Source organism: Diadema antillarum, unplaced genomic scaffold, assembly GCF_040938485.1.
Source record: "Diadema antillarum isolate AM-2024a unplaced genomic scaffold, OU_Dant_1.0 seq00000369_RagTag, whole genome shotgun sequence".
In the NCBI taxonomy this organism is placed as follows: Eukaryota; Metazoa; Echinodermata; class Echinoidea; order Diadematoida; family Diadematidae; genus Diadema; species Diadema antillarum.
This window is the reverse complement of record NW_027271370.1, coordinates 888,542-916,192: the sequence shown is the minus strand read 5'-3', so window position 1 is coordinate 916,192 and position 27,651 is coordinate 888,542. Positions and strand designations below refer to the sequence as shown.

The following is a 27,651-nucleotide window of genomic DNA, read 5'->3' as shown; positions in this document are numbered from 1 at the left end:
AGTCGGCATCGTCTCTTTTTTTCTCCGAGTGATTAAAGCAAATCCATATGAGTGTCATCCTTTTTGTTTAGCGTGCTGTTAATCATGGAGCATCGATACCACTGTATTATCAAGCTTTTAGACGAACAAGTGGAGTCAATCAACGTCGAATTCCAGGTAGGACATACTTTATACCAGCTAAACATAACGAGTAGACTCAAACTTTCTCAGTCCCATACGTGACTATGCGCGTTGTATATATGGGACACCTCAAATTGTAAAGTCAATTAAAGGCTACAATTGTACAAGTATGTATTCCCTAACGCCACGGTTAGGCGTAGAGGTTTGTGTGTCAGTAAACACGGTAGATATTCATTCACCACTAACATCATGCTACAGGACAGGGCTGTCAACGATCAACCTCGAGTGAAAGTTTGTTTGGAGTGAAACACTGTGCTGTGATGTGAAGCCGAAGGAACGAGCGAGCAACTGCATACAGTGGTCAGTGCATGTTCTGCCTGGGTTGGACTGGGGATAGACATAAGGTCAAGGATTCGTCTTTTATTTTTTTGATGTTATCACTCTCCTCCATAGACAGACGGGGCATACTCGTGAAATACACTGTAGGCCCCACCACTGCGTGTCTGTACTTGATACTACGACGGCTCGCCTATATTATACAGTACTTGTGAATTGGGGTTGGGCTAACTGCGACAGCCGCCACACGCAGTGTGGCGGCTGCGCCGTGCTCCCATTTCAGATCTTCTTGTTGAACAAACGGGTGCCTTTGCGGCGCTATATTTCCTTAATTTTTCAACAGAAACTACTAGGAATACTTACATGGGTCGATGAAACCTAAATGACTATGCATCGGCGACTGTTTGAGGCATTTCATTGCTTGTGATGCACAAAATGATGTCTTATAAGCAGCTTACCGATGTTTACAGAATTCACAATCACTTGCACAAGCACACAGAATAGGGGAGCTATTCGTTATTCTCACATTAGCGAAACTGCGGGGAAGCCGCCAGGACCGCGCCTGGCGGCGCGGTCTCCGGGGCTAGGGTCGGGCTAACTCGGCCCACGGGACATCTCATCCCACCCGTCGAGGGTGGGCCAAGTTGTCCCACCCGTTGGTATCGATAGTGATCGTGAGCGCTTGTCTGTGTTTGAGTTTATTTCGTCTTTATGACGTCTTTTCTAACCGTAATTTTTATGGAATTGTGTTCCGTGGTTTCTGTACAAAATATTTTTTTAACTTTTGGGGGATACAACGACGTAAAAATGAAATTTCAGACGTTTTTATCGCGGTTTGCGATCCCCATAGGTTCACGTTCATTTCGTGCGGTGGGCTAACTCGGCCCACTAAGTTTTAGCTGTTGTTTTGTCAGTAGATCTCCGTAAAACTATCAATTTTATCATGTATGAAGGTGTATTCAGGGTTCCTTCAACTAATTTTAATCTTTGAGGGAATTTAATTTTGCACATGTTTGGGGAAATGTTGGATATTTGTTCGCATGATTTCATCTTTGCCGTGTCCGCACCGCACTGGTCTCGCCACTGCAGCTCGCTCACACACACAGTGGCAGAGCTGAGCTGGCAGCCCCATGCCCACTCGGGGAGGCGCGGCGGGGCGCGGCGCGGCGCGTGGGGCGCGAGCGGCAAAGGGAGCAGCCGGCCACTCCGTACCCGTATTAGTAGAAAAGAAATCAAATTATGTAGTAGATCATTCGATGTGAACTACATGAAGGTCATTATATGCATTTGATTTTAACTGTTAAATGTTTTGTTGTTGTTGTTGCTGCTGCTGATTTTATGTATAGATCTGCGTTCTACTCAAAACTTATTTCTGTCCAATAAATGTTACCTTTTTTCTTAATAAAACTAAACAAGCAAAAGTCAAAGGGGTGAGTCTGTTTATGGGCATTAATTGATAAATTGTTTGATATCCGGTGGTCAGTTATTCTACCAGTAGATATCATGGATGGTTTGGTTGAATGGTTGATATCATGAAACCGGTAATGAAATGTAGTGCTAGCTAGATTGGCCTTGTTTATGATTGTAGGGCAAAAAAGCTGATTATAAAGTTCTCGTATCCTTGCTTGTCCTGCACCACTACTGTTGAATTCATGCACATTTTTTTTTTAACAAGCAGCAAAGATGAATAGCTTCTCAAATGGTCTTCCATCTCAAGCACGGTACTCAAAGTGTTACATGATTTGCAGTCATGCAGGGTCACAACAGAAACATTATCCTGCCAGAGAAGTAATACCTGGTACTTGGGTGTAAAAGAAAGAAAGAACGTACGGTAATGTACTGATGTAAAATTAATTTCAGGGCCAATAGTATTCATTGTTAGTAGCAAGGTGCAGTCTATGACAATTCAATGATAAAGTGATAAGTTAGTTTGCTACATAGATGTACTTCGATCACAATGTGATTTATTATTGCTTTACTACTAGAACTTTGCAGTCTCTTACTGGACACTTTGAGATAAAGTGAATACATCAGAAGAGAAAGTAAATTTTGGTGGCCAGTAAAATGTTGAGTGGCACTGGTCCACTGCTAATAAATTCATTACACAACAGCCATATCAGTAAGGGTCGTCATCATAGGATATATTACTTAAAAAAAAAAATCATATCAGGACAATCAATGTTAGACTTGAAGAAGGATAGTGAATGGTTAAAATCTTGATTATCTTTCGAATCCAGGCATCATTTTCTTTTTCTGAAACGTTACCGCCCCATAAGTGTGTATAAATGAATTTTTACAAGGTGACAATGCAGTCAATGGGTATTGTTCATAAAGAAATATGTAAACAATATACTGCAGTTGGTGGGTTTAATGCACCAAAAAAAAAAATTAAACAAATAAATAAACAACATGAAAACTAATCTGCTGCTTTCGTTACAAGGTTATACTCCATTCATTTCAGTACCAGTATAACAGTATTTCTTCAAATTCATGAAATTATTCCCGAGATGTGTTTTAATGCAAGTGATTGACAAATTGCCCTACATCGATGTAAATTATTATCTATACATATAAATCATCATATTTACATAAACATTTATGTCGATGTACGTGTAGGGCAATTTGTCAATCACTAGCAGTAACAAAAGTATTTCTGTTAGCAATTATAGTACATTGAATAAATATCACTTTGAAAACAGACTTCACCATAGTACTATAGTAAATCATTTCAGTATACACAAAAAGGTGACATTTTCACATATTAAAACTCGTATTATTTCACAAATGTTACATATTCGTAAATTAAGGAGCAGGGTCCCACCATAACGAATAGTGTCATCCGAGTCACATGATAATTGCCAACAATACAGCATGCATCCAAATCGTATTTTTATGTGTGTGTGTTGTTGTTGTTGTTGTTTTTTTTTTTTGTTTAATTCAGTATCAATTATTAATAACGTTGATGCTGGGGGATAGACAGAAAAACAGCAAAATGACAACTGCAAACTGCACGAGGTTGGAAAACATATTATTGAGCCATCCTGGGAAAAAAAATATCAGAACAATAAAAGACAAAAAAAAAAAATCAGAAAAAAAAAATGAGTCAAGCAACCCCCTATATGCCCAGCCTTAGCAGAAACCCTAGCCCTTCTTGGCATTGGCTGGCGGTAGCACATCAGCTCAGGGAGTCAGCCCAATTCACGCGACGTTGCAGCAAAACACAATTGAGTCGAAACAAGTTGCTCCCTCTCTAGCTCTCAGCTCAAAGTTCAAGACAATGGATAGGAAAATGCCAACTGACTACTGCATAGAATTTACTCATGCGAGAAAATTGGGATCCAAGTGCAGCAAATGACGCCTTTTCCTCCAATTTCAACCACCGCCCGTATCCGTAGCGACGTTTACGGAGTGGCTGGCTGCTCCCTCTGTGCCGTTCGCACGGGTGCCCCGACGTGCCTCGCCGAGAGTGGGCATGGGCATGGCGCTTCTGTGCTCAGCTCTGCCACTCCACACTGTGATGTGTGAGCGAGCTGCTGGTGGCGAGACCGGTGCGGTGCGGATATGGCAAAGGTGAAATCATGCGAACAAATATCCAACATTTCCCCAAACATGCGCAAAATTAAATTCCCTCGAAGATGAAATTAGTTGAAGGTACCCTGAATACACCTTCATACATGATAAAATTGATAGTTTTACGGAGATTTACTGACAAAACAACAGCTAAAACTTTGTGGGCCGAGTTAGCCCACCGCGCGAAAGGAACGTGAACCTATGGGGATCGCGAACCGCGATAAAAACGTCTGAAATTTCATTTTTACGTCGTTGTATCCCCCAAAAGTTGCAAAATATTTTTTACAGAAACCACGGAACACAATTCCATAAAACTTACGGTTAGAAAAGACGTCATAAAGACGAAATAAACTCAAACACAGACAAGCGCTCACGATCACTATCGATACCAACGGGATACCTCGATGGGTGGGACGAGTTGTCCCGTGGGCCGAGTTAGCCCGGATCCTTGTGAATTCAGCCCCACCGTGTGGCGTTCATCGGTAGGTAAGCACGGCGGTGGGGCTTCCTTCCACAGTATAATACTCGTGAATGCGGCCCACAAAACGGCGTTTACGCGAAATTGATACAGCGGTGGGGCTGATTTCCACAGCATAGCATCTTTCGTCCTCCCTTTCTTCTCGGAAGGACTCCCTAATGTCCCTGACTAATCTAACGGCCAATTTAACCATAAATACAACCCTACCTAACCCTAAACCTAACCCTAACACTAACCCTAGGACCTACCCTTGCTTGTAATGCACGGGTGCACGCACACTGCGGTGGGGCCTATTTCACAATTTTGCCGACAGACGGAATTAAATTACAGTAGGCCTAGAGTGTACTTCACTGTAGGGCAGGGGTGCTGTTAACCACTGCCTCTATGGAGAATTGGGTGAGGTACAAATTGTAGGTCTCACCCTTCTCGATTGCGTCTAATTCACTGCCCTAAGTAGATCGTCAAATTTAAACTTGTACCGGTACTTATTTATATATCTAGCAAAATTATCATTTTGCATGGTCGTGTGTGGACCATACGTTACCATGCACAGCTTTTTAACAATCATAACATTCAAACAAGTTTGACATGACATGACAAATTGATTATTATGCAGCAATATTTGGGGGAACTTTTCCACATTATGCAATTGAAATACAGTAACTAGGTTAGATCGCCAAAAGTTATATCCACATCGAGCAATATTGGGCTAGACTTCCATATGTACCCCCTGCTAAAATCGCGGGGAAAAAAAAGAAAATATATTTAGTCATAAAACACATTTATATGTGTATATATTTACATATTAAAATTAACGCCCTCTTTTAGAATGTGAACCTAGAGCTGTTATCACGCAATTTTAGCGGGGGGTACATACGTAAGCGGTGCTCTAATTGGCTGAAGGAACCATTCCTGTTTCACGTACATCGCATGTGATTGCCTAATGGATTCATACACTGTATGTTGCAGAGAGCTGTGACGATTGTATCGACGGGCTGGTAGTCGTGTGTTTTCCCATGAAGATCCCACCAAAATGTTGGAAAATTCAAACATCTGATGAGCGTAATGTATCAATAAAATGTTAATTTTACTATGCGAGTTCAAATTTGCCGATCTAGGGCTGTGAGTTAGATGCAATCGAGGAGGGTGAGGTACCTCACCCAATTCTCCATAGAGACTGGTTAAAAGTTTCACTACAGCGATGTATGGGACTCTATTCCATCTATCTACAGAGGAAAGCAATCTAACATTTAAAAAAAGATTAAATAAAAGACTCCTCAGGACAGACGGATCTTTCTGTGTACACATGCATAGAGATAACAGTGTGCCTGAAAAAGTTTGGGCTTGGGTATATGAATGTTTAGATTATCAGAGAGATAAGTTTTGGGACATAATTTCTTTCTTTTTTTTTCTTTTTTTTTTTTACTTTGAGTTTTTTGGGTTCAGCATGAAATTCTTTCATCAGATTAAGACATTGAAAATGTGAATTGTGTGGGAGTTGGCAGCACTGGAACCAGCTTATTCTTTACACGTTCACCTTAAAAACTCGCGTCAAGGTTCAGGTTCGACCTTCTGTGCCATGCTTGTGCATGCAAAAGCATAGGTTTCTACATGATGTAGCAGGCAGTCTAATTTTGGCTGGCAATAAATATGGTCAAATTCTGGGCAGCTTGCTTTACAAAGGAAGAATAGTTTGTCGGGAGGGATTAGGTCAGAGAGAAAAAAACCCAGTAAGATGAAAGTATAAGGCTGGTACATTTGAGCAAATTGATTACATGACAAACTTTTCTGTAATTAGAAGTGCCATAATTGAGAACAGACTTTAAGAATAGACTGCTGAAAATTCTAGAAAAATTGTGACCACCAAGCTAAAAAAAAAAAAAAAGGCCCACAAAAAGTACCCGGTAGCCCAAAGTGAATTTCCACTTATCTACATACGTTTGTGTAAAAAGAATAATATGTGCTTTATAAAAGTTTTAAAATAACATATAGCCACAGGTCCAGACTCGTTGATATTGGACCATCCTTACCCATTCAAAAAGTGTTTGACATGAATGAGAGAGAGTTAGTCAAGTACATGTAGGAGGTGCCATTTCAATGGAAACAAGAGGAAATCAAAGATTTGGGTCACTCAGACATGCTGTGCAGAAGTATCGGTGTAAACCTATTTTGTAGTGAAAGCAGCACCTGTTTGAAAAAAAAATTATTCCAGAAAAACTGCTAATATCTATGTTTTACTTTTGTATGAACCTGCCAAATTTTGACAGCGGGTAGAAAAAGTATACTCTCCCAGGTAAGACAAACTATAACAATTTGAGTTGGTCAGCCCAAACGACATATTTAGTCCATTACAAAGAATCCAAATATGTGAATTTTGTGGATCTTGAACTTGGTTGTAACAATTTAGATCTGACATTTACAGAACGTAAAAGAGCTTTTTTTCGATCTGAAAAGAAGAGAACTATAATCTTTAGTTGTAATCATAATGATTAAGCACAGAGTCAGTGTATTAATCTTAATCTTGATAAATGTGATAAAAGATAGAAGTAAATTTATTTGGTTACATGAACATGACATCATAAGTAGTGTAGAACTCTAGATGATTGTAATGTTAAAGACAATCAGGAAGTTCCATTTTCATGTTCTTCTTGACAAGGATACAGAACTGTGTATGTTATGAGAGCAACATCCAATAACTTAACATGGCACTAAATTTTTCAGGAAAGTAGTACATGTATGAGAGCATTATTCAAATGTATTTAGCAAGTTGCTACATTTAAGTTTTTTGTTTCTATCAGTTTTAAAAGTAACAATTCCAGATGTAGTGCAGACCCAACAAACAAGTACAGTTGTGGTACTAATTAATGGAATGATAAAGTACTATGTCATCTTACTACACTATTCAACACTGAATGAATTTTTCCTTTCATATACAGAAAGACAGTAAAGGACAGTATCTGCTTGACCAAGCATGTGATGCCCTTCGATTGGCTGAGAGAGAGTATTTTGGCCTACGCTTTGTGGACCATCGCAAACAAAGGGTAAAATGGCACATTATAGTGAGATGACTTTGTGAGATATGCAGCTTCATGCTACACTGTACTTTGCAATAGTGACAAGAAATAAAATGGACCATCATCAAAATATGACATATGATTACATTTTAGATATTACATTCTGTGCCATGACAGCCGAGGTAGCGTCCTTCCATTATGTAATTGCCAATTTGCCGTGGGACAATATGGTAAGGCATGGAACTGGCTCAAGAAAACTATCTATGAAACAGAATGGAAAACCTTGGACACCATTTTATAGCCTTCATTTTTTTTTATAGATATTAGGCCTTATCCCAAAGATATAAAGTTAATTGTAAATTACAGCAATCAAACAACTACAGTGTAGTACAGATTCTAAAGGTGAAATCAAAATTAGACTTTCATTAGTATGGAAAATGCAAAATGTTCTTCTTAGCTTTAAATAGAATTATCCACAGGATGACATGATATCAAAATCTCAACCCCTTTGAATCTTGTGGTAACATGCACATACAGCGTGTACTCTTATTTTCTTTATAAAACTGTGTTGTTGTTGTTTTTTTCAATTTTCTCCCACAGTTCCTGTAGTTATAGAATTGGTTGTAATGTAAAATGCAAGCTTCTCATTGGGTTAGTGGTAAAATTACTCTTTGGAGGCCTGAAGAAGGTAAGGCTTGGTCCCCAGGAATGTGCGAATAAAAAAGAGAAAATGAACACTGTACACTTTGCCCATTCATCTAAGATACAGCAGTAGACTTTATTCAATCCTTTGGTAAACAAATATCAATCCGTAAGGTTGAAAAAGCCAGATCAAAAGTTGTGAATCCTTGAAAATATTCATTAAAGTTAAAGTTAAAGATGATAGGCACATGTTGATGAGCTACTTTAATTGGTTAGTATCAATTAATCTGACAGTTGCAGAGATATGGTGTTTACAAAATCTTCTATTCTGATAAACCCATGTTGGCCAAAAAAGGGAAATAGCCCAAGAGCGAACATAGAAAATAATCCTTACAAATAATGAAAACAAAAGTATAGCAGAGGTAACCTTATGGGAACCAAATGATAGGAATTACTCATTCTATCTAGGTATCATCCAATGGTTTACTGCTTTGCATGAATGGAAACTGCTGTATGATTCTGTGCTGTTATCTTTTATTTTTTCTCTGTTTCTACTACTTTTGTATTTCCAGCATTGGCTCGACTGCAAGAAAAATGCCTTGAAGCAGATGAAGGGTATGTCATCTACATTGGTCAGTGTTTTTGTCAGAGCAGGTCAACATGTACTAAGTTACTTACATGCATATTTTCGTAACAGGCTATTTCTACCAACCACAAAGCTTGCCTGAGACTTGCCACACAAAGCAAGAATGGATTCATGGAAGTTGGATTCCATCTAAATCTTCGCGAATCAGGACTTCTCAAAGATTTCGCGAGTGGTTAAATTCACGATCGTGGATAACTGTTAACCCTTTAGGGCGGGGGGGGGGGGGGGGGGGGGGGGGGCAAAATCCGCACCCCTCTGGTCTTAGCATAGCCAAAAAAAGCCCGGCCCTTTTAGGGCTAATGTACTGGATGGAGAAATGTATTAGATCAGAGTGGATCAGAGTCATTATTTTCGTGTGTCTTTAATTTTGCAAATAGCATCTGACTCGTGAAATTCACGAAAATAAAAACCTTGTAATAAAACCTTGCAAAATATTTGGTGTATACAGTACTGAGATATATTGAAAAATGACAGCTTAGCTTATTGACTTTTTCCAGGATCATCAGGGGAAAATCAGATTACCTCAGTAAACCAGCTGATTGTACGATTTTTTTTTACATTCAGTTTATTGTTATTGTGTTATAATTAGGTTAAAAAAAATTGACATTCTATGATTCAGTAAAAGATAGTATGTTAGCATATGGAAAGGAGAATGACTGTGTATTGGTAGAAAACACCTTGGACCAATCATTTCTTGTTGGTATTCTAAATTTGTGATTGTAAGTCGCCTTCTTTTCATACAAACTAATCAGTTCTATCTGTCGATGGTTCTGAAAAGGTCTGCACAACAGTATTTTGTTGTCCCCGCCGAACGAGTTCGAGCAGGGGACTATGAAACGGGCTCCGTACGTGTGTGTGTCCGTGTGTCCGTCCGTGTGTCCGTCCGTCCGTGTGTCCGTGTGTCCGTCCGTGTGTGCGTCCGTGTGTGATCAAAATCTTCAATTTGCTACTTCTCTGTCATTTATGAGCCAATTTTGATTCTGTTTGCTTTATATGATAGCACTACATGGGAGCTTTGAAACTTCTACACAGAATTTCAGTCGTGACCTTTGACCTTGACCTTTGACCTATATTGTACATTTTGCTACAAAATGCTACTCCTTCACCATTTCTAACCCGATTTCGATTCCGTTTGCTTTATGTGATGGCACTAGGTGAGGGCTTCAAAACTTCTACACAGAATTTTGACCTTTGAGTTCTTTGACCTTTGACCTTGATTTTTGACCTATATTGTACATTTTGCTACGAAATGCTACTCCTTCGCCATTTTTAACCCGATTTCGATTCCGTTTGCTTTATATGATGGCACTAGTTGAGGGCTTCAAAACTTCTACACAGAATTTTGACCTTTGACTTCTTTGACCTTTGACCTTGATTTTTGACCTATAAAATGCTACTCCTGCGCCATTTCTAACCCGATTTCGATTCCGTTTGCTTTATGTGATAGCACTAGGTGAGGGCTTCAAAACTTCTACACAGAATTTTGACCTTTGTCTTCGTTGACCTTTGACCTTGATTTTTGACCTATATTGTACATTGGCTACAAAATGCTACTCCTTCGCCATTTCTAACCCAATTTCGATTCCATTTGCTTTATGTGATGGCACTAGGTGAGGGCTTCAAAACTTCTACACAGAATTTTGACCTTTGACTTCTTTGACCTTTGACCTTGATTTTTTACCTATATTGCACATTTTGTTACAAAATGCTACTTCCGGCGGGGACATATGTTACGCACCGCGTAATTTCTACTTTTCCTTGTTGTTGTTGTCTTTGTGATAGTATATTCATAATTCATTATTTTTTAATGAAACTCGTCATCATTTTTTCTGTAATTTCTTTCTGCACATATTTTAGGAATTGGCCCTCCCTACAAAGTGGTGTTCAGATTTAAGTTCTACCCGGGAGACCCATATACCTTGAAGGAGGAAATCACACGCTACCAACTTTTTCAGCAGTTGAAGAGAGATCTGTTACATGGTCGCCTCGTCTGCTCTTTCCAAGAAGAGGCCATGCTTGGAGCTTGTATTGTACAGTGTTAGTTCTTTTCATAATTTTTATTAAAAGTTGCAATATTGCCTGTATCTCAGCAGTTTTATGTTATATTTTTTTTTCTCAAAAGTGTCCAAACTTACTCATCTTCTTCCTTTTTCAGTTACCAGTGGATTGGCTTAGTTTTGGCTCATTCAGAGTGGTTTATTCAAATTATTCTGTCATAGCAAAAGTTAAATCACTGCCTCTGCAGATAAAAATGAATAAATTTAGATAAAACATTACAGACAGTTTGCAGGCATCTTGCCAACAGCACTACAATCAACATTGTGATGACATATTCCATTTTAGACAATTTGTTCTATTCTTCATACAGCTTTCACTGCGTTACTTTAAACCAAAGTCCTAGGTTTGAACAAACGGTTCAGCCATGCCAACGGTACACTTAGCTTGTTTAGACACAAGTAGATGACTTTAACCATTCAATGTTTAAATGCAGCAAACTTGGAGGACTACAACCCTGAGGAGCACCTGCCAGGTTATGTGTCCTACTACGCTATGTTTCCCAAGCAGACTCAGAAACTACAGATTCGAGTGGAGGAGCTCCACCAAACAGCCTTGAGGTAACAGCATAAAAACTTTAAAAATTCATAACATTTGAATGGATTGTCTAATTTTTATCAAACTTTTACTAACTGATGTGTTCTACTAATGTTGGTGCATTCACTCAATCCACATCATGTGAGTTTCATTCCCCTTTAAGAAGAAAGTAAAAATTGACCTCAAGAGAGGAAATATGTAGATGAGATGATGTATTTCATTTTGCCTAGAAGAGCCATGTGACACAGTCATAACTTCTCATGTTCGAGAAGTTTTTTTGTCATCCATTGACCTTTTCTCAGATATTTCCAGTTATTTTCTGTTTTGTTTATCCAGATAATAATCGTGATATGAGAAACACAACAATTTATTGGATTTGATTTTAATCTACCATGTACATTGATTCACCTTGTTTTATTTTGTTTTAAATGTTAAAATCTCTTCATTTGTCTCATTTTTGCCCCAAATTTTAGCGTAGACAGTGGGAGTGCTAACATTGTTTTTTTTTTCTTTCTTTTTTTTGTGGGTGGGGGTGGGGTGAGGGGTGGAGGTGAGAAGAGTGTAGGGGCATTCTTATACATTAAGTCCTGTTTTTATGGGGGATATGATGTTAATTTATTTTTGTAGCACTTTTCAAGTCTTTAAAGAGATGGCTAGTTAATGTGGTTTAGAGCTGCCCTGAAAGACCAAGTTATCCACTAGTTTATTCACTCTGTCCTACCTGTGTCCAGGGGTCTAGAACCAGCTCAGGCTGAATTCAAGTTCATTGAGACAAGTCACAAGCTGGATACATATGGAGTGGATCCACATCTTGTCCGGGTGAGTCAGTTCAGACTATGTATTGTGGAGTCAGGTCATTTGTATGTTTTGCAGAGAACTATTGAGATAATGGCCATTTGTGTTATGTAGCAAATAGGTAGAGACAGTGAAAATGTGAAAAGAGTGTATTAATCCAGCAGCTGTACTTAAATTTTGATGGCAAGATACATCAAGCAGTCAGTATCATTACAATAGAACTTTCTGTCAAAGGGACTGAAATTATATATTTTAAAAATCTCAACCTGCTCTGTATAGCACTTTGGAAAGAGAAGAAGGGAAAAGCAAATATGGGGGAACCTCATGACTTTGGATTCATAGAATTCAATTCATGCATAAATATGTTGCAACATCTAATCATATTAGTGAGGTAACATATACTATACATGACTTGAATGACAGAGTAGACTTTCTTATCTGAAGCCACAGCATGCAGCATGCTGGATGATTATATCAGATAAAAGTTTATGTGTGTACATGATGTCTTTTGGAGGTGGAGTTGGTGGATGTTCAATAGAAGACATTAATTCTGTGAGAAATTCTTGGTATCGCCAATACCTAGGTGCCGTGTGCAGAGCAGCGTTCTAGATGCATCATGGGATAGCTCAGGGGACAAACTTGCCCTAGTTTTAACTGCATGTGCACTCAGGTCATGTTCCATCTTTATCCAGGGGTATTTTTTGTTGAAGATTTCTTCACTTTCCATCATGTGACCGGCACATTGAAGCCTTGCAGTAGTGAACCATGACTCTAGTGACTGCAAATCAGTAAATTTTTGAAATTCCAATTTTGTTTATTTTTTTATTTAAGTGGAATTCTAAGTGAAGAAAAAAGCAGCAACTAAGGAAAAGCAGACAAAAGTTACATTGAATTGCATGGGAACTAAAGACACACGCATGACAACCAGAAGTGACAATGGCACCGAGGAATCTCACAGCGCATGTGTGACAAGTTTTCTGCACATTAGCGATACGGAGAATTGAGGCACGCAGCTCAATCATATTTTTATTGCTATTCTAATTAATGTATTCAACTGTTTGCAGTGTGTTTCCCTTTTATTTAAATTTCTTGTTACACATTATTCTTCCTGGATGACTCTGTCTTCTACACTCAAGTCTGATTGTGGTAATTGGAGAGTGACTTGTTTCAGGAATCTCACTCTCAGTAAGTGCCGGTAGATCAATATTATGATTCAAGTCTGTGGTGAAATAAGTTTTACATGTGTCATTCAGGAGTGGGAAATCTAAATCTGTCATCTTCCCATTACATGAGCACTTCAGCAGAGGGAAGTAAAGTCTGATATGTTTAGTCATACATGTAGTGGACGCTAAATGACCACAAGATCAGCCACTGTAATCATTCAAGGGATTTGTGCTGTTCATGTTTTGACATTTAGGATATGTATGGCACCCAGCTGTACATTGGCCTTACCTTTCGGGGCGTCCTCCTCTTCCGTGGCAGCATGCTGTTGCAGACATTCAAGTGGGACACAGTCAGGAAGTTTTCACAGGAGGGGAGGGCAGTGATAGTACATGCAGTCTCCCATGAGGTGAGGAAGACTAGAAACCAATTAGAAATGAAAGGAGCCTCTTTCATTTGCCAGGAATCTTCAAGTCATTACAGGACAGGATATCCAAACTTCTCAGGCCTTTGCAGAATGAGATACTCTAACTCACAGCATATACTTTATGATAATTGATGTGTATTGGGCCTTTTTCCATATCAATTATAGATGAAGCAACAGGTTGTTCAAAAAGTATGAAAGGAAATACATGAGCAAGTTTGTTCTTTAATTTCAGATCCTGGGATGGGAGAATTTGACAGTTGGCAAAAGTTGAAGTGTCATTGTACGATTAACATATTATCAATTTAATGCCAGTGAAGGCTAGAAGCTTTCAAAATTTGTACCTTCTTCAGTGGCAGATCCAGAGGGGGGCGCACCGGGCGCACTTCCTCTTTATTTTTTTCTAAAACAAAAGTGCGCCCCTTTAATTTTGTAAAGGCACCTCCCCTTTGCGGAATTCCTGGCTCCGCCCCTGTTCTTGTTGCTGGATGCTGTGTATTCTCTGGATTTTTGACAGCTTTCTGGACCCAGTGATGGAAATTACCTGGTCACGTAGTGAAAATTGCAAGTCTTAAGATCTAATTAAAAGCAAAACTGCATGAAATATATATCATGCTGAGAATAATTTCGTCATCACCTTCACCATCACAATAATTATCATCCTTTACTTCACTAAACTATTGCCAATCCAGGGCCAGATTTATATAGATTGTTGCTTTTGTGTAGCAGTAACTGTATTGACCACAGCAACAACTTGCATGCTCTCAGCTGATCACTTGTTTCCTGACAGTTACCATATTCATGGCAATTCATAGCAGCTAGGCTTTGTACATGACAAATGATCTGTATTGACTGTAGCAAATGGTATACAAACAGTGAATGGTTATGAGTGCAATGGTACAAGATGAGATGCCCTATTCTTTGCCTCATTGAATAAAGTGAATCTTGTTTTCGCAGAATGCAAAATCTTGTTCCTTTACACAAATAAAGACTGATCACTATTTGTTTTATACAACACCTCAGACACCAACAAATGTTGGTTATGCTGATTACTGAATATAGTACTGAAATGGCAACCGTTTTTCGTGAAAGGTGAATGCTTGGTTTATGGCAAGGTCAAATAAGGAAGCAATTGGTTAAAATTATGACAGTGAAGAAGTGATTGAGCATGCTTTCGTAACCGAGTGTGCCCTGCAAAAAACTACCGGTATGTAAATTATGCTATCAGAGGAGTACGATAGTGCAACGCTACAAGTTGATTATGGGCGTATCATGAGAATAAATATGAAGGGATGATGTCAGAGTGCAATATCCAGAACTACTACATGAATATTGCACTCTCAACATTGACAGCGTGCAATTGTATTTGTTAGCGAATGTTACGGGATGAGCAGTTGACCAATCAAATAGCAAGAATCTTTGTAGATGTCGTGTAATGGGGATGATCGTAACTGTGATGAGAAAAAAAAAATGGCATTGGTAGGCCATGATGGCTATACTAAAGAAGAAAGAGAGGAAACCAAAGGAAATAGATATAATATTATTATATTGCTTGTTATATCAGTAGATTTGTTGATATGAGTGATTGTGTAATTTGAGTTTGTTTAGAGCTGTGTTATTCTCAGTGGCTTCAATGCTCATAAGAGAATCAGGGACATGTTCCGCTCAACAGACTCAGGAGGAATCTTAACTTACTCATTAACTTTTCTCAAGGTCATTATCATAACAAATTGGAAATTTGTTCGCATAATTTGTATTTTTTCTCCTCAGAAAAAAGTAAACCACAGGTACTGGCTTGCCAGTGAAACTGCTGCAGAGCATTTGTGGAAATGTGCAATAGAGAATCAAGGATTTTATCAGTGAGTGAACATCTTATTTTCATTTTCTATGTAAAGGTGCTTTAGGCACAAACTTTCTCTTTGACCTTTCTTCTGTACATTGTAATTTTCTCTGTGTGAGAATTGTTCATTAAGCCTACCTTGAACTTCTAGTACCATGAACAGTGCCAAAACAGAATTTCTCCATATCTCTTCGCATTTTTGGGCAGTAGAATCTATACAGTCTCTTGATTTTGATGGTACTACAATCCATGCAGCACGCACTTGCAGAAATTTGGGTGTAATCTTGGATGATAAATTGCTCATGGAAAATTGTGTGCTGCAAAAATGTCGCTCTGCTTCATTCGCATTTTACAAAATTGGGAAAATTCGAGAGTTCATTGACAAACACACTGCAGAACAATTAGTTCATGCTTTTGTCATGTGACACCTTGATTTTTGTAATGGGTTGCTTTATGGATTGCCGGTCAAACAGATACAGAGATTACAATCAATACAAAACTGCTGCATGAGTACTATCCAAAATCAGGAAACGTGAACAAATTTCATCAGTTTTAAGAAGCTTACACTGGCTTCCAGTGAAAACTCGGATTCAGTTCAAGATACTGTTATTAGCATTTGAATGTTTCTATATGTTTGCTCCACATTATCTCAGGGAGCTACTTCAAATCTACACACCAGAGAGGAACCTTCATTCAAAAAGTAAAGATTTATTTGTTATTCCAAACAGAAGAACCAAATTTTACGGAGAACGAACATTTGCTTTTAATGCCCCTACCTTATGGAATAATTTACCTCAGAAATTAAGACAAATCACTGATATAAATAGATTCAAGTCTGCCTTGAAAACGCATTTGTTTACAGTGTAAGCAAATATGAAGCTTGGTACCATCACAGTAACAGAGACTCCAACCCAAAGCACCTTCTGATCTGGAGATTCTCCCGCCCGAAACCCCCAGCAAACGGGAGACTCCAAGTTGATGTCTGCGAAGCGCGAAGTTCCTAGGGTTCTAGATGCTCTCTGGTGCTATCTAAGACTTATTTTTTTCAACATACGATAGCAATAAGTGAAAAATCCTTTCCAACGGGAGACACAAAGCCAGGGCGGGAGAAATTAAATTTCAAGCGGGAGTACTGGAGATTTTGCAAAAATGGGTTTTCGGCGGGAGATCTCCCGTCGAAAACGGGAGAGTTTCAGTCTCTGCAGTAATTGGAATTGTATGTTTTTGTATAATCTTTTCATTTTGTTTTGTTTTGTTTTGTTTGTTTTGTTTTGTTTTGTTTTGTTTTTGAGGGCATAGGGACATTATCACTTTGTGTTATGCGCTATATAAGCACTGTCAATTATTATTATTATCATGATATTACCTACAAATTCAAAACAAACACCAAAAAGTATATGATGGTTGAAATGGGAATGTCCACCATTTCATGACTATGTAAGAAGAATTTAATAAAGTAAGTGAAACTTATTCACTCCTATTTCATACTAAGCAGTATACAAGTTTACAAGACCAGTGTACCAATATAAGTTTGGAGTGAAGTGTCCATTGCCAGGGGACAAAAGTCACAGTCAAATTTCAAACTGCAACATCTGGAAAATATTAGATGTCAGCACACCTTCATAGAGAACAGATTAACATGACAAATAACTGATGTACATAAGGGGTGTGATTTTCCAAAGTGAGGATTCACTAGTTACAGACATGTTATTCATTGAATCCACAAAAAAAAAGATCTTACAGTCTTTGCTTTTTCTTAGTATTTTCTTGTCATCAATGTGTCTAAATGCAAAGTGAATATCAGAGTTGATTATTTCAAAAGAGCAAACCCTTGTTGACTGATATGTTTTTCAGACAGTGACTTAAAGGGATGGTATAGATTTGTTTGAGATGGATGGGACCCACCTTTCATTAGGACCACTTTATTTTGCATATCTCGGCCATTTTTGTTTTAAATCAAATGAATCACTGTGAAAGAGCATACAATTTTAAGAGGAATTAAAAGTTGGATTTTTTTTTTTTTTTTTTTTTGGGGGGGGGGGGGGGATGAAAATTGTTTTTTTAGATATCTGAGATATCCAAAAACAGAGCGGTCCTAATAAAAGGTGGAATCCACCCACCTCAACCAAAATTATACTATCCCTTTAATATGTTACCTTCAAATCTCTCTGTCACTGTTCCATAGTAGAGGTGGGGATGACAATACTCCCCTATTCCTAGTGCTGTATGATAAAGCTTACGGACAGAGGCGTCATCATTTCCTGCCATAATTTCATGGGCCAATCCCTTGCCAATTGTCTCACCCACTGCCGGACTTATTCGCATGTTACAGGAACAAAGTTACCAAAGGACTGAAAAGGAGCAACAGCTTCCTGAGGAGAAACCGATACAGCTTCAGGTTAGTTTACATGCATGTTCTATTACTTTCAAGGGTGGACCACTTAGTATGTCCACTTGGCAGTTTTGAAATGTAGAACATGTCACATTTCTCTTTTTTGCAGCTTCAGCACATATAGACTTTGAAATAAAAATAAAAAAACAGGCCTAGACAAAAATTGACTCATGTTTAAACATCTCCTATGATCTTCATCATGTTTGCGTGAAAAAAATAAACAAGAATTTTATGGATGATGTTGATTCCGATGAAACTTCATTGGCAATGTAAGCAACCATAAACAGACTCCATTTTCATTGCCAATGACTCTATATAAAATTGGACAATTTGTGTTCCATCATCAAATGAGAATGAAATTTAGAATGAAAAAACATTTTCTTTTCTCCTTCATATCATTATACTTACAGTGGCAGCACACAGATGGAGGCTCTGGAAAACAGCACACACCTAGAAAGGAAGGAGCCCAAAGTTGCAAGGTATCAAAACATTACCTACATAGGGATTTCTTACACATTGACGTAAATAAGTACTGAATTAATTAAAGTGATGAATTCAGTGCTTATTTACATTGATGTTGGGCAATTTGTCAATCAGTTGCAATAAAAAACAGTTTCGATGCAAGAATTTAGTTGATTTGAAGAATTGTTAGGAGTTTTATCTCAGGATTACAAATTTCCCTGTGTTTATGTTGATGATTAACCTGCCGAGGACGGGCTGATTTTGCTACAACATGCATTTTCCATGGACACCTGCCCGAGTGTACTCGGGACTCGTCTTCAACTGATTAAAAAAAGCATTGTCCATTTTGTGTGGTCTTTCAGGAGTCCACCGCTGATAAGGCCTCGTCGCTCACTTCATATCGACAACCCTAGACCAATGAGTGATGCCAGTACGTTTGAAGGTAAAGTAATGTCAAGACTTTGTCATATTAGTTTCTGCTGTTTTTTTGTAGTGTCGAAACTGAGGCAGAAAAATCAAAGTATCCTGCAAAAAAGTCCATAATATAATTTTTTGAATGATACTCTGATGAGGTTTAATTAGTATATTTTGTTTGTTTTTTGCACATCTTACCAGATACAGAGTGTTTCTATATTGTTGTGAATCTAATTGTTTAAATGGTAGTTTGATTAGGCCAGTGTAAAAAAAGAAAAAGGGATTGTAGGATTTTACTATCACTATTCAAAGACTATTTAGGGCATCATGTGTTCATATGGTTGACCCATCTGTTGTCTATCAGTCGTGGAGTTGCTATTCATTTAAGTTGTCACTATTTTCTACAGTTTTGTGAAATATTTGTAAAACTTGCATTGTACAGTGGAAACTCGATATAACGAGATGGTCGGGACCGAGTCATTTTCCTCTTTATAGCCGATATCTCGTTATATCAGTAGGCATAAAAGAAGGCATAACATAAAGACATTAATTTGCACATGTGGGACTACCCATCATATTTCAGTCAATACTGATAACTTGATATTGTGTGTGGGGGAATTACTCACCTTTATGGGTAAAAAGATGTTTTTCGCCAAGGAAATCCAATATCAAGAATGTGTTTCTTATTAATTGTAGATGTTTGAATTTGTAAATCTATATATAGCTTGCGATTGTATCAAGATCGTCTGTGGATTGGTAAGTGGTTATCGTATGGGTGTGTGTTGTGTGGAAAGCTTGAATATGGTCTGCACAATGTTGTGTGTGTATGTGACATATTCTGTATGTACATTATGACTGCGTGTGTGTGTGAAGATGGGGAATTCCCTACGTAGAAGGCCAATCACAGCATCAGATTGCCTCACACCTGCTAAACGTCATGATCATGTCATGTATACATATGGCCGTCCCACCACATTTTCTGCAATGTATCAGTGTGCGCGCACTCACACACTTACACGTACAACATGCAGTGCTAGCTGGAGTGCACTGAAGAAAATGATTATGTGTGTACAAGACAGTTTTTGGCGCATCAAGCTTTACAATCTCGGAAGATGATAGCACAGGCGAAGTAAAGCTTTACCAAAGGCATTTTGCTTTACCTCGCTATAGCAGGTTTGATTGACTATGTTTTTCTTTGTTTGGAAGTCACAAAATTTATCTCGTTATAGCAGTTATTTCGTTATAGCCGATCTCGCTATAAGAGTAGCATTTTACATAGACTTGTGTGGAAGGAAATTTGGGACCGTGAAAATTTCCTCGTTATAACCGATATCTCGTTATAGCAGTGTTCGTTATACCGAGTTTCCCCTGTACAAATATTGCACAAATAGTACATATATAACTCTATTGTACTAATAGTAAATTAGATGCTCGGTTTATATAGTGATGTGACATGGAAATGAAGACAAGTAGAGGAGCTCTTTAAATTACCTTGACAACTGTCTGTTTTAGTGCGCCTGTGGTGCAGATGTAATGCATGGATGACTCGTTAGTGACTGGATCACTTGTTGGAAAGATAACTTTCCATGTCTTTTGCCAAGCTGTCAAAGAGTCTGATTTGTCAGTAGCTAATTTTTAGCTCACCTGAGCCGAAGGCTCAAGTGAGCTATTGCGATCGCTCTTCGTGCGTCGTGCGTAAACTTGTTACATTTTCATCTTCTTCTTGAGATCCCCTTTACCGATTTTCACCAAACTTGGCAGGTGGCATCCCTAGTGGGATAGGATCTCAATTTGTTCCAGTGGGCACCATACCCCACCTGGGGGGGGGGGGGGGGGGCAGAGGGGCCCAAACCCCCAAAATTAAGGAATCTTAAAAAATCTTTTTCTCTAGAACCAGAAGTGATAGAGCTAAGTTAATACTATGAATTAGTACATTGATGACTGTAGTTTCAAGTTTGTTCATGGCGGAATCAGGGGTGCCCCCCTTGGGACCCAGGGGAGGGGTCCTTATTTTCATCTTTTTCTTGAAAATATCATTATGAATTTTCACCAAAGTTGGCAGGTAGCATCCCTAGGGGGAAAGAATCTCATTCCCATCAAGTGGGCACCATGCCCCACCTGGGGGCCCCAGAGGGCCTAAATTTGGACCGAAATTGTAAATCTTCATCTATTTCTTGAAAACCCTGTCACATATTTTCACCAAACTTGGCAGGTAGCATCCCTAGGGGGATGGAATCTCAATTCCATCAAATGGGCACCATGCCCCACCTGGGGGGCCCCAGGGGGCCTAAATTTGGACCGAAATTGTAAATTTTCATCTTTTTCTTGAAAACCCTATCACATATTTTCACCAAACTTGGCAGGTAGCATCCCTAGTGGGATAGAATCTCAATTCCATCAAATGGGCACCATGCCCCACCTGGGGTCCCACTCCCTCCCCCCCCCCCCCCCCCCCCCCCACCTGTAAGGAATCTTTACAGATTTTCTCTGGAACCAGAAGTGATTGAGCTAAGTTGATACAATGAGTCAGTATATTGATGACTGTTGTTTCAAGTTTATTCATGGGAAAATCAGAGGTGCCCTACCAACCCCCTTGGGACCAAGGAAGCTTGATGGGATGGGGGGGGGGGGTCCAAATGTGGGCCTAAATTTTTATCTTGCTGAAAACAACATAATGGATTTTCACCAAACTTGTCAAGTAGCATTCCCATGGGGATAAGATTTTAATGTGTTTGAATGGGCACCATGCTTTCCCTGGGGGCCCCAGGGGTCCAAACCTCCTAGATTAATGGATATTCAATAATATTTTTCTCTAGTTCTAATCAAAAGTGATAGGGCTTTAGGTCTTTTTTCCCCAAAGCTGCATTCTATAAAGTACAGTGTACTTGGTAGGTATTTTTTAACCAGTGTGATGGAATATGTAAATGGACATCATGCCCCCACTCTCAAAGCTACCCCCACCATAAGTTTCCAATGTTCTCAGGTAAGAGTCTGCAAGAATGCATGGAAGGTGAACTTGCGATACTCAGGTGAGCGCGTGACCCCCGGGTCTCTTGTTGTGAATGCCTTGTGAAGCATAAGAGAATTTAAAGTATACTGATTACTTCATTGTATAAACAATTATATCTAAAAGTATTTGACATTTATTGGATAACAGGAATGTTCAAAACGTGAAAATGTAATGATTGCTCTTGATTTTCTCTGGCTGTTGATTTGCCCAAATAAGCACTGCTTCAATTTTATACCCCGGCCCTGAAAGGTGCCAGAGACAAAATTGATGTATTTATTTAATCTTTTTTATCAGGGATCAAAATCAGAATAAGACCACTTGCCTATGGCTTGTCAGAAATGGCCAGATATTTTGGTGGACAACCTTGATTTCCCCATTTGTCTATCACATAATTCCCTTTCTATGGGACATGGCAGAGCTGTTAACCCGTTGAGGACGGTTTGATTTTGCTACAACATGCATTTCCCGTAGACGCTTGCCTGAGTATACTCGGGACTCGTCCTCAACGGGTTAAAAAAAAAAAGTTTACCCACTTGCTCAAACAGGCAAATCTCATAATTGTGCTCTTCACAAGCAGGTGCCTGTACTTAATACCAAGGATGCCAGTTTTCAGGCAAAAGCCTGAATTCGGGCCCTGGCATTTTCAAAGTTCAGGCTTTTTCGAGCTTCATGTAGATGTATTTCAGGCCTTCTCTTTCATTCTAACTGGCATCCCTGTTATACTTAGCTGTCAATAAGTTTTTGTTGACCCTGGTGTGTCAGTTCACATTTTAAAGAGTAAAAAGGTGTCAGACCCAGATATGGGAAATTTGCTGAAAAGAATGCAGGAAATCCTGGAAGCATGGAATATTTTGTGACAAACTTTAAGAGAGATGCATTAAAAAAACAAAAAACGTATTGTCTCAGTGTATTTACTTACGTGACTATGTTTGTTTCAGGATGCTTTCTTTGTATATGCTTAACTGAAACTGCATGTCTTGTATGGGCACTTTGCTAAGATGTTCCTGTATGGACAGCTGTGCAAAAAGGAGATAAATAATGCATTAAATTTCTTTGACAGTGAAAATGAAAAATTTGCAGTTGTAGCTATAATATGAGACCTCTCAATTACCTTTCATCCAGGTTTCTCAGCACACATGGCATCACAGAATCACTCCACCCCAGTCCGAGAGCTGGACATCCTTCCTCCAATGTTCTCACTGGCTTCGGTAGACACTGAAGATGACACAAGCAGCACAGACACCCAGCCACAGCAGCAGACCACTGTTGGGTCTGCAGGCACAGTAGTCACTGATGGCCAGAATCCAGTGTGGGACCCACTCCCTAACCTTGTAGAAGAGGAGGAGGTGACAGAGACCAAAGGTCACACTGAAGCCAGTGAAAGTGATGCTCAAGCCAAGCTCGGCCAGATGACTTGTGAGGAAAGCAATAAGCAGCTGGATGGCAGTCTGGCCAAGATGTCACAAAAGCCATTCGACAGAAAGGAAGGGGAAATCCCTTCCTCTAGTGCCTACTCCATGATACTTCTCTTCCTCCTGGTCACTCTCACCACCCTCCTCGTCATCTTTCTTCTCTTTGAGACAGATCTCCCTCTGGTGCAGCCTGTGCAAGACTTGCAGCCAGTGTCTGACCTTAGGCATGTATACTATGAGCCAGCCAAATCGTGGATTGTTGACAGGTGGCAAGTCATCCACAATGACTTCATTGCTCCTGCCAGGCAGTACCTGATGGGCCAAGTTGAGACTCTTATGAGACATTTCAGCAATTAAATGTCTCTACTTTTGACCTTTCTAAAAGTTTTATAACCCAACCCAAAGCTTTAGATAGAGTGTTACTGGTGCATCCTTCCAGTAGCATTATAATTCCAGTCTTTGTCTCTCTACAACTTTTTGTAAAGTTTATAATATGTGTAGAAGGCTGTATCTTGCCTATCAAAGATATTAATGGATAAAAAGTTATGTATGATTCTTGAAAATAAGAATGGTTCATGTGTTCTGCATTTCCAACTGTTTTTATGATGGTTGTTGAAATTATGTTGGACATGAGGAGAAACATTTGTGTTACACTAGAACAAAAAAAAAAATGTTTTTGCTATACTTTATTTACATCAATGCTATTTCAAAGTGCAAATGTTGGTTGATAAGGTCTGCCTTGAAAAGCAGTGTATTAAAATATACATAACTAAATTTCTCAGAGTGAATGACCAAATTTGAAGTGCAAATAGCACCATTCTATCTATTATTGTACATTCTCATTTCTTATGGACCAAATGAAATATTTTGTCATCTGTGAATGGCTGTCATACATATTTTGATCTGAAATCACAATGTGTTCAAACTTCTTTCATAAATATTTTCATTTGTAGGTGTTATTGTTCACTGCATGTTTTTTCTAATGCTGGTCTGAATGGCTGTATGCAATAACAACAACAACAACAAATGCAAATTGTGTATTAAAGTAACAATATAGAAATTTTTACTCTGAAAAAAAAAAGAAAAAGAAAGATGTATCATCTTTATGACCAGATGAACAATGTGTCATCATATTTTCAAGATTACCCCATCCTATCATTTTATTTTATCAAACTGCGACACATAGATATTCATCTTAATGCAAATGCAAAATTAATTCGTAGTACTCTGCATTACTCATGTTAAATTGTTAGCTTGCCTTACTAGACTATGTTGTAGGAATGTTTTTACAGGCACCTATTTTTATGTATACAAATCATTGCTAATGCTATCGTTGCAATTTATGAATGAGTGGTTAACTGGCTGAAAAGAAATGTCTTTCCTAATACAATTTTAATTGATCTCATTAGTCACAGTGCTTGATGATTGTAGACTTGCATGCAAATTATTGCTAGCTAGTACATATCTTTGCCTTGAACCAAGGAGGTAGTACCTCCTTGCTTTAACCACCTACAAGTATATATCCACTGCAAATGTATGTTTTGCATGTAATTTATTTTGATCGCATGTTGTGCTTACTCATGTGTTTTGCATGATCTGTATACGATACTGGTACTATTTTGATGTTGTTGTGGTTTAATACTGATTGTAGGATTAGCTTTATTATCCTAATAACTATCATGAGCCTTGTGTAGTTGTTGTTGTCTCTGCAGCCATTTGAATGTGATGATCTTGCTATGGGGATTATTTGAAAAATGGTATATGTCTAGCATCAGGGAAAGGCAGCTATCACCTCTTACGTAGGAAACTCCAGGGGGACATTTTTTAATAGTCAACCAATTATACCAAACAGTTTAATTGATTCAGTAAGCTCAGGGATGACTTGAAATTTAAATCAAATTTGTCTTCAGGAATTGTGCAAGTCAAGTGGTCAGAGTTCCGTAAAAGTGGACATTTTCATGGTGTAGTAATTTTTGCACATTTTTTGCCTGACATGAAATTGGTACAAAAATAAAAGCATACCATTTTCACTTGTTATGTGTCAACTACACTACTAGTATTATAGATCTTTTATCCTTAACCCTAAAAAGAGTTAGCTGTTTTGGCAGTTAGCAAGACAGGGAGTCAGGGGGCACCCAAAAAGTAAACTGCCAAACTGAATAGGTAATTATTCTGCAATTATTCAGATTTGTTTTTGATTAATTTATTATGCTAATTAATGCAGGAAATTAAAACAGTGACTGTAAATCTGTAAATAAATGTCCAAAACTGCTATTTTTGGGTCAAGAAACTTTTTTTCGGATTCTTACTGAATGTACATTAAAAAGATGGCTGCATTGAAATTTTCCAAAATATTGCGTAACTTCTGAACTGCATACCCAGGCGTCGCAAATTTGGTATCAAAAGTTGCAAAAGATTTTCACGTTACAGATTTATCATGAAAAATGTCGAGGGGGGCTGAATCAGCTTCCCCCTCCCCCGTCTTTTTAGGGTAATGGTAGGCATACCACTTTATGGGTATAACTTTCCAGTTATTTTTTGTGGTTTTCTTAGCTTTCATTAGTCCTATAGTGTCAGTAAAATTGCTGTCATAATGCAGACCAGCCACCTTTTACCATAGTACTGTATGTGCTGTGAAAGCTGTTGTTAACTGCTGTGGCAGTGGTGAGCTGTTTGAAGTACTCCCTCAATTATTGTAACCGTCAGTGAAATTAAAAACAGGCAAAATTCATCTCGCCTGGCCCAAGTGTGGAAAAAATACTTGCACCAAATTTTTCACTTTTCTTTACAATTTTTGTCTTTTCATACTCAGTTCTATGCTTACCCATCCTTGAATAAAATATTGGCTTTAAATGGTAAACCAGTTATTTACTGTGATAAACCCTTGGAACAAGTTGCATATGTAAGCGGGATATGTTGTGACATGATATGCAACATGATATTTCAATAGGACATTGTGTAAATTGCCAAATCAACAAATTCACAGCAGCTCAAAAAGATTGATTGTTGCATAGTGATTGCATTCAACCATAATAGAGACTAATTCGAGCTCTTTTGAATTGACAGCATTTTTTAACTTCATTGTTTTCCAGAGAACATGCACACTTCACAGTGAAATGACATACATAGTACTTCAAAATTGTGTGAGGGTATACCACTTAAAAAGGTCAAAGGGCATCGATATTTAGCACAACAAATATTGCAGTGGACATTTTTTTTTAATGTCCTTAGCATCTCCAACATCTTGCGCATCTGTCATGATAAATGCTGTACAAGCCTGTTTAAGTATTTTTAAGAATGTTCACTAAGAGTAACCTGCATTTTTCAGTGTGTTTAAGACAATATAGACATCTCTAGATAACATTCTAAAATTCATACATGTAGAATGGTAGATGTCCTTCCAGATGACAGAGTGAAGAAAGAAGGCAGAGAAAGATATTAATGGTAGATTGAAGTACATCGTGAATTCAGTAGCATCATGCAATTTTCATTATTGCCCACAAGTTTGAATTCATAGTCATAGCATATACATGTCATTAGCTGTTTTATTGCTAGCAACATTCTCATTTTCATGATTGTCCGGATTTTGGTAGTTGATGATGTTATTACCATCATATTTTGTATAATATGGGTTTGCTTTCTTAAAAAGAGATTAAGTTTGTGTAATGTATGGTTTATTAATGTGTAAATATTATTGGTTTGGTGTTCTTTTTTTTTAAAGTCTGTTTTGCTGAGTGTATGTGTTTATAGCAGAAATATTGATGCATTTCAGTGTGAACAGAGAATTACTCCTTTTGCATCCATAATATAAGAGAGATGCCAGATAGAATAATGTGTTCTTTGTGTTTGTATATGTATGTATTTATTTGCAGAAGTACAGTGTAAGTTGCTCTGACAAAGAACATTTTATTGGTTTCTGAAAGTCAGCGAATGTAATTTATTAAGACATATGATGTATTTTAGTCTTATTCTTACAAATGTGCAATTATGCGTGCATTATGCATGCTTTTTAACATTGCCATCGCCATATTTGAATCAATTTTTTATATATAGAGAAAAAATAGCATTGGCAATTTTTCAGTAACTCTGATATAGATCGTAGACATTAAATGTATGTTAGAGAGCAATTGCTTAAGCCACTATGTATTCCAAAGATTTGTAACTCTTATGCATGCTCAGAAGTGCAGTGGAAACATGGTTTTTTTGTTTTTTTTCTTGACATATTTTCCACTTGCTCCATCTCTTGATTATTGTAATCTAATTCCAATCGACCAAGATGCTGCCTGTGACGTGTGGTTTGTGAAAAGCTTGGATTTAATTTTCAACAAGTCAGTTTGAAGTTA

General features: G+C 38.2%; 1 protein-coding gene across 1 annotated transcript; it reads left to right on the top strand.

The window, feature by feature from the left end:
• LOC139731418 (FERM domain-containing protein 5-like) lies at positions 1-27,007 on the top strand. The gene is made up of 12 exons (XM_071642305.1): positions 1-156; positions 7,441-7,545; positions 8,733-8,775; positions 10,664-10,843; positions 11,298-11,421; positions 12,130-12,217; positions 13,611-13,763; positions 15,549-15,637; positions 17,951-18,016; positions 18,421-18,489; positions 18,835-18,914; positions 23,019-27,007. The coding sequence occupies exons 1-12, from the start codon at positions 85-87 to the stop codon at positions 23,663-23,665; spliced, it is 1,716 nt and encodes a 571-aa protein (XP_071498406.1). The 5' UTR covers positions 1-84; the 3' UTR covers positions 23,666-27,007.
• Positions 27,008-27,651: the final 644 nt, after the last annotated feature.

Bases quoted from the DNA above. Each gene is read 5' to 3' on its own strand.
- LOC139731418 (XM_071642305.1), top strand. From the start codon at position 85: ATGGAGCATCGATACCACTGTATTATCAAGCTTTTAGACGAACAAGTG. The intron at 8,776-10,663 runs GTATGTCATCTA...CACATATTTTAG, and splicing joins TGCCTTGAAGCAGATGAAGG to GAATTGGCCCTCCCTACAAA. The intron at 15,638-17,950 runs GTGAGTGAACAT...CGCATGTTACAG, and splicing joins GAGAATCAAGGATTTTATCA to GAACAAAGTTACCAAAGGAC.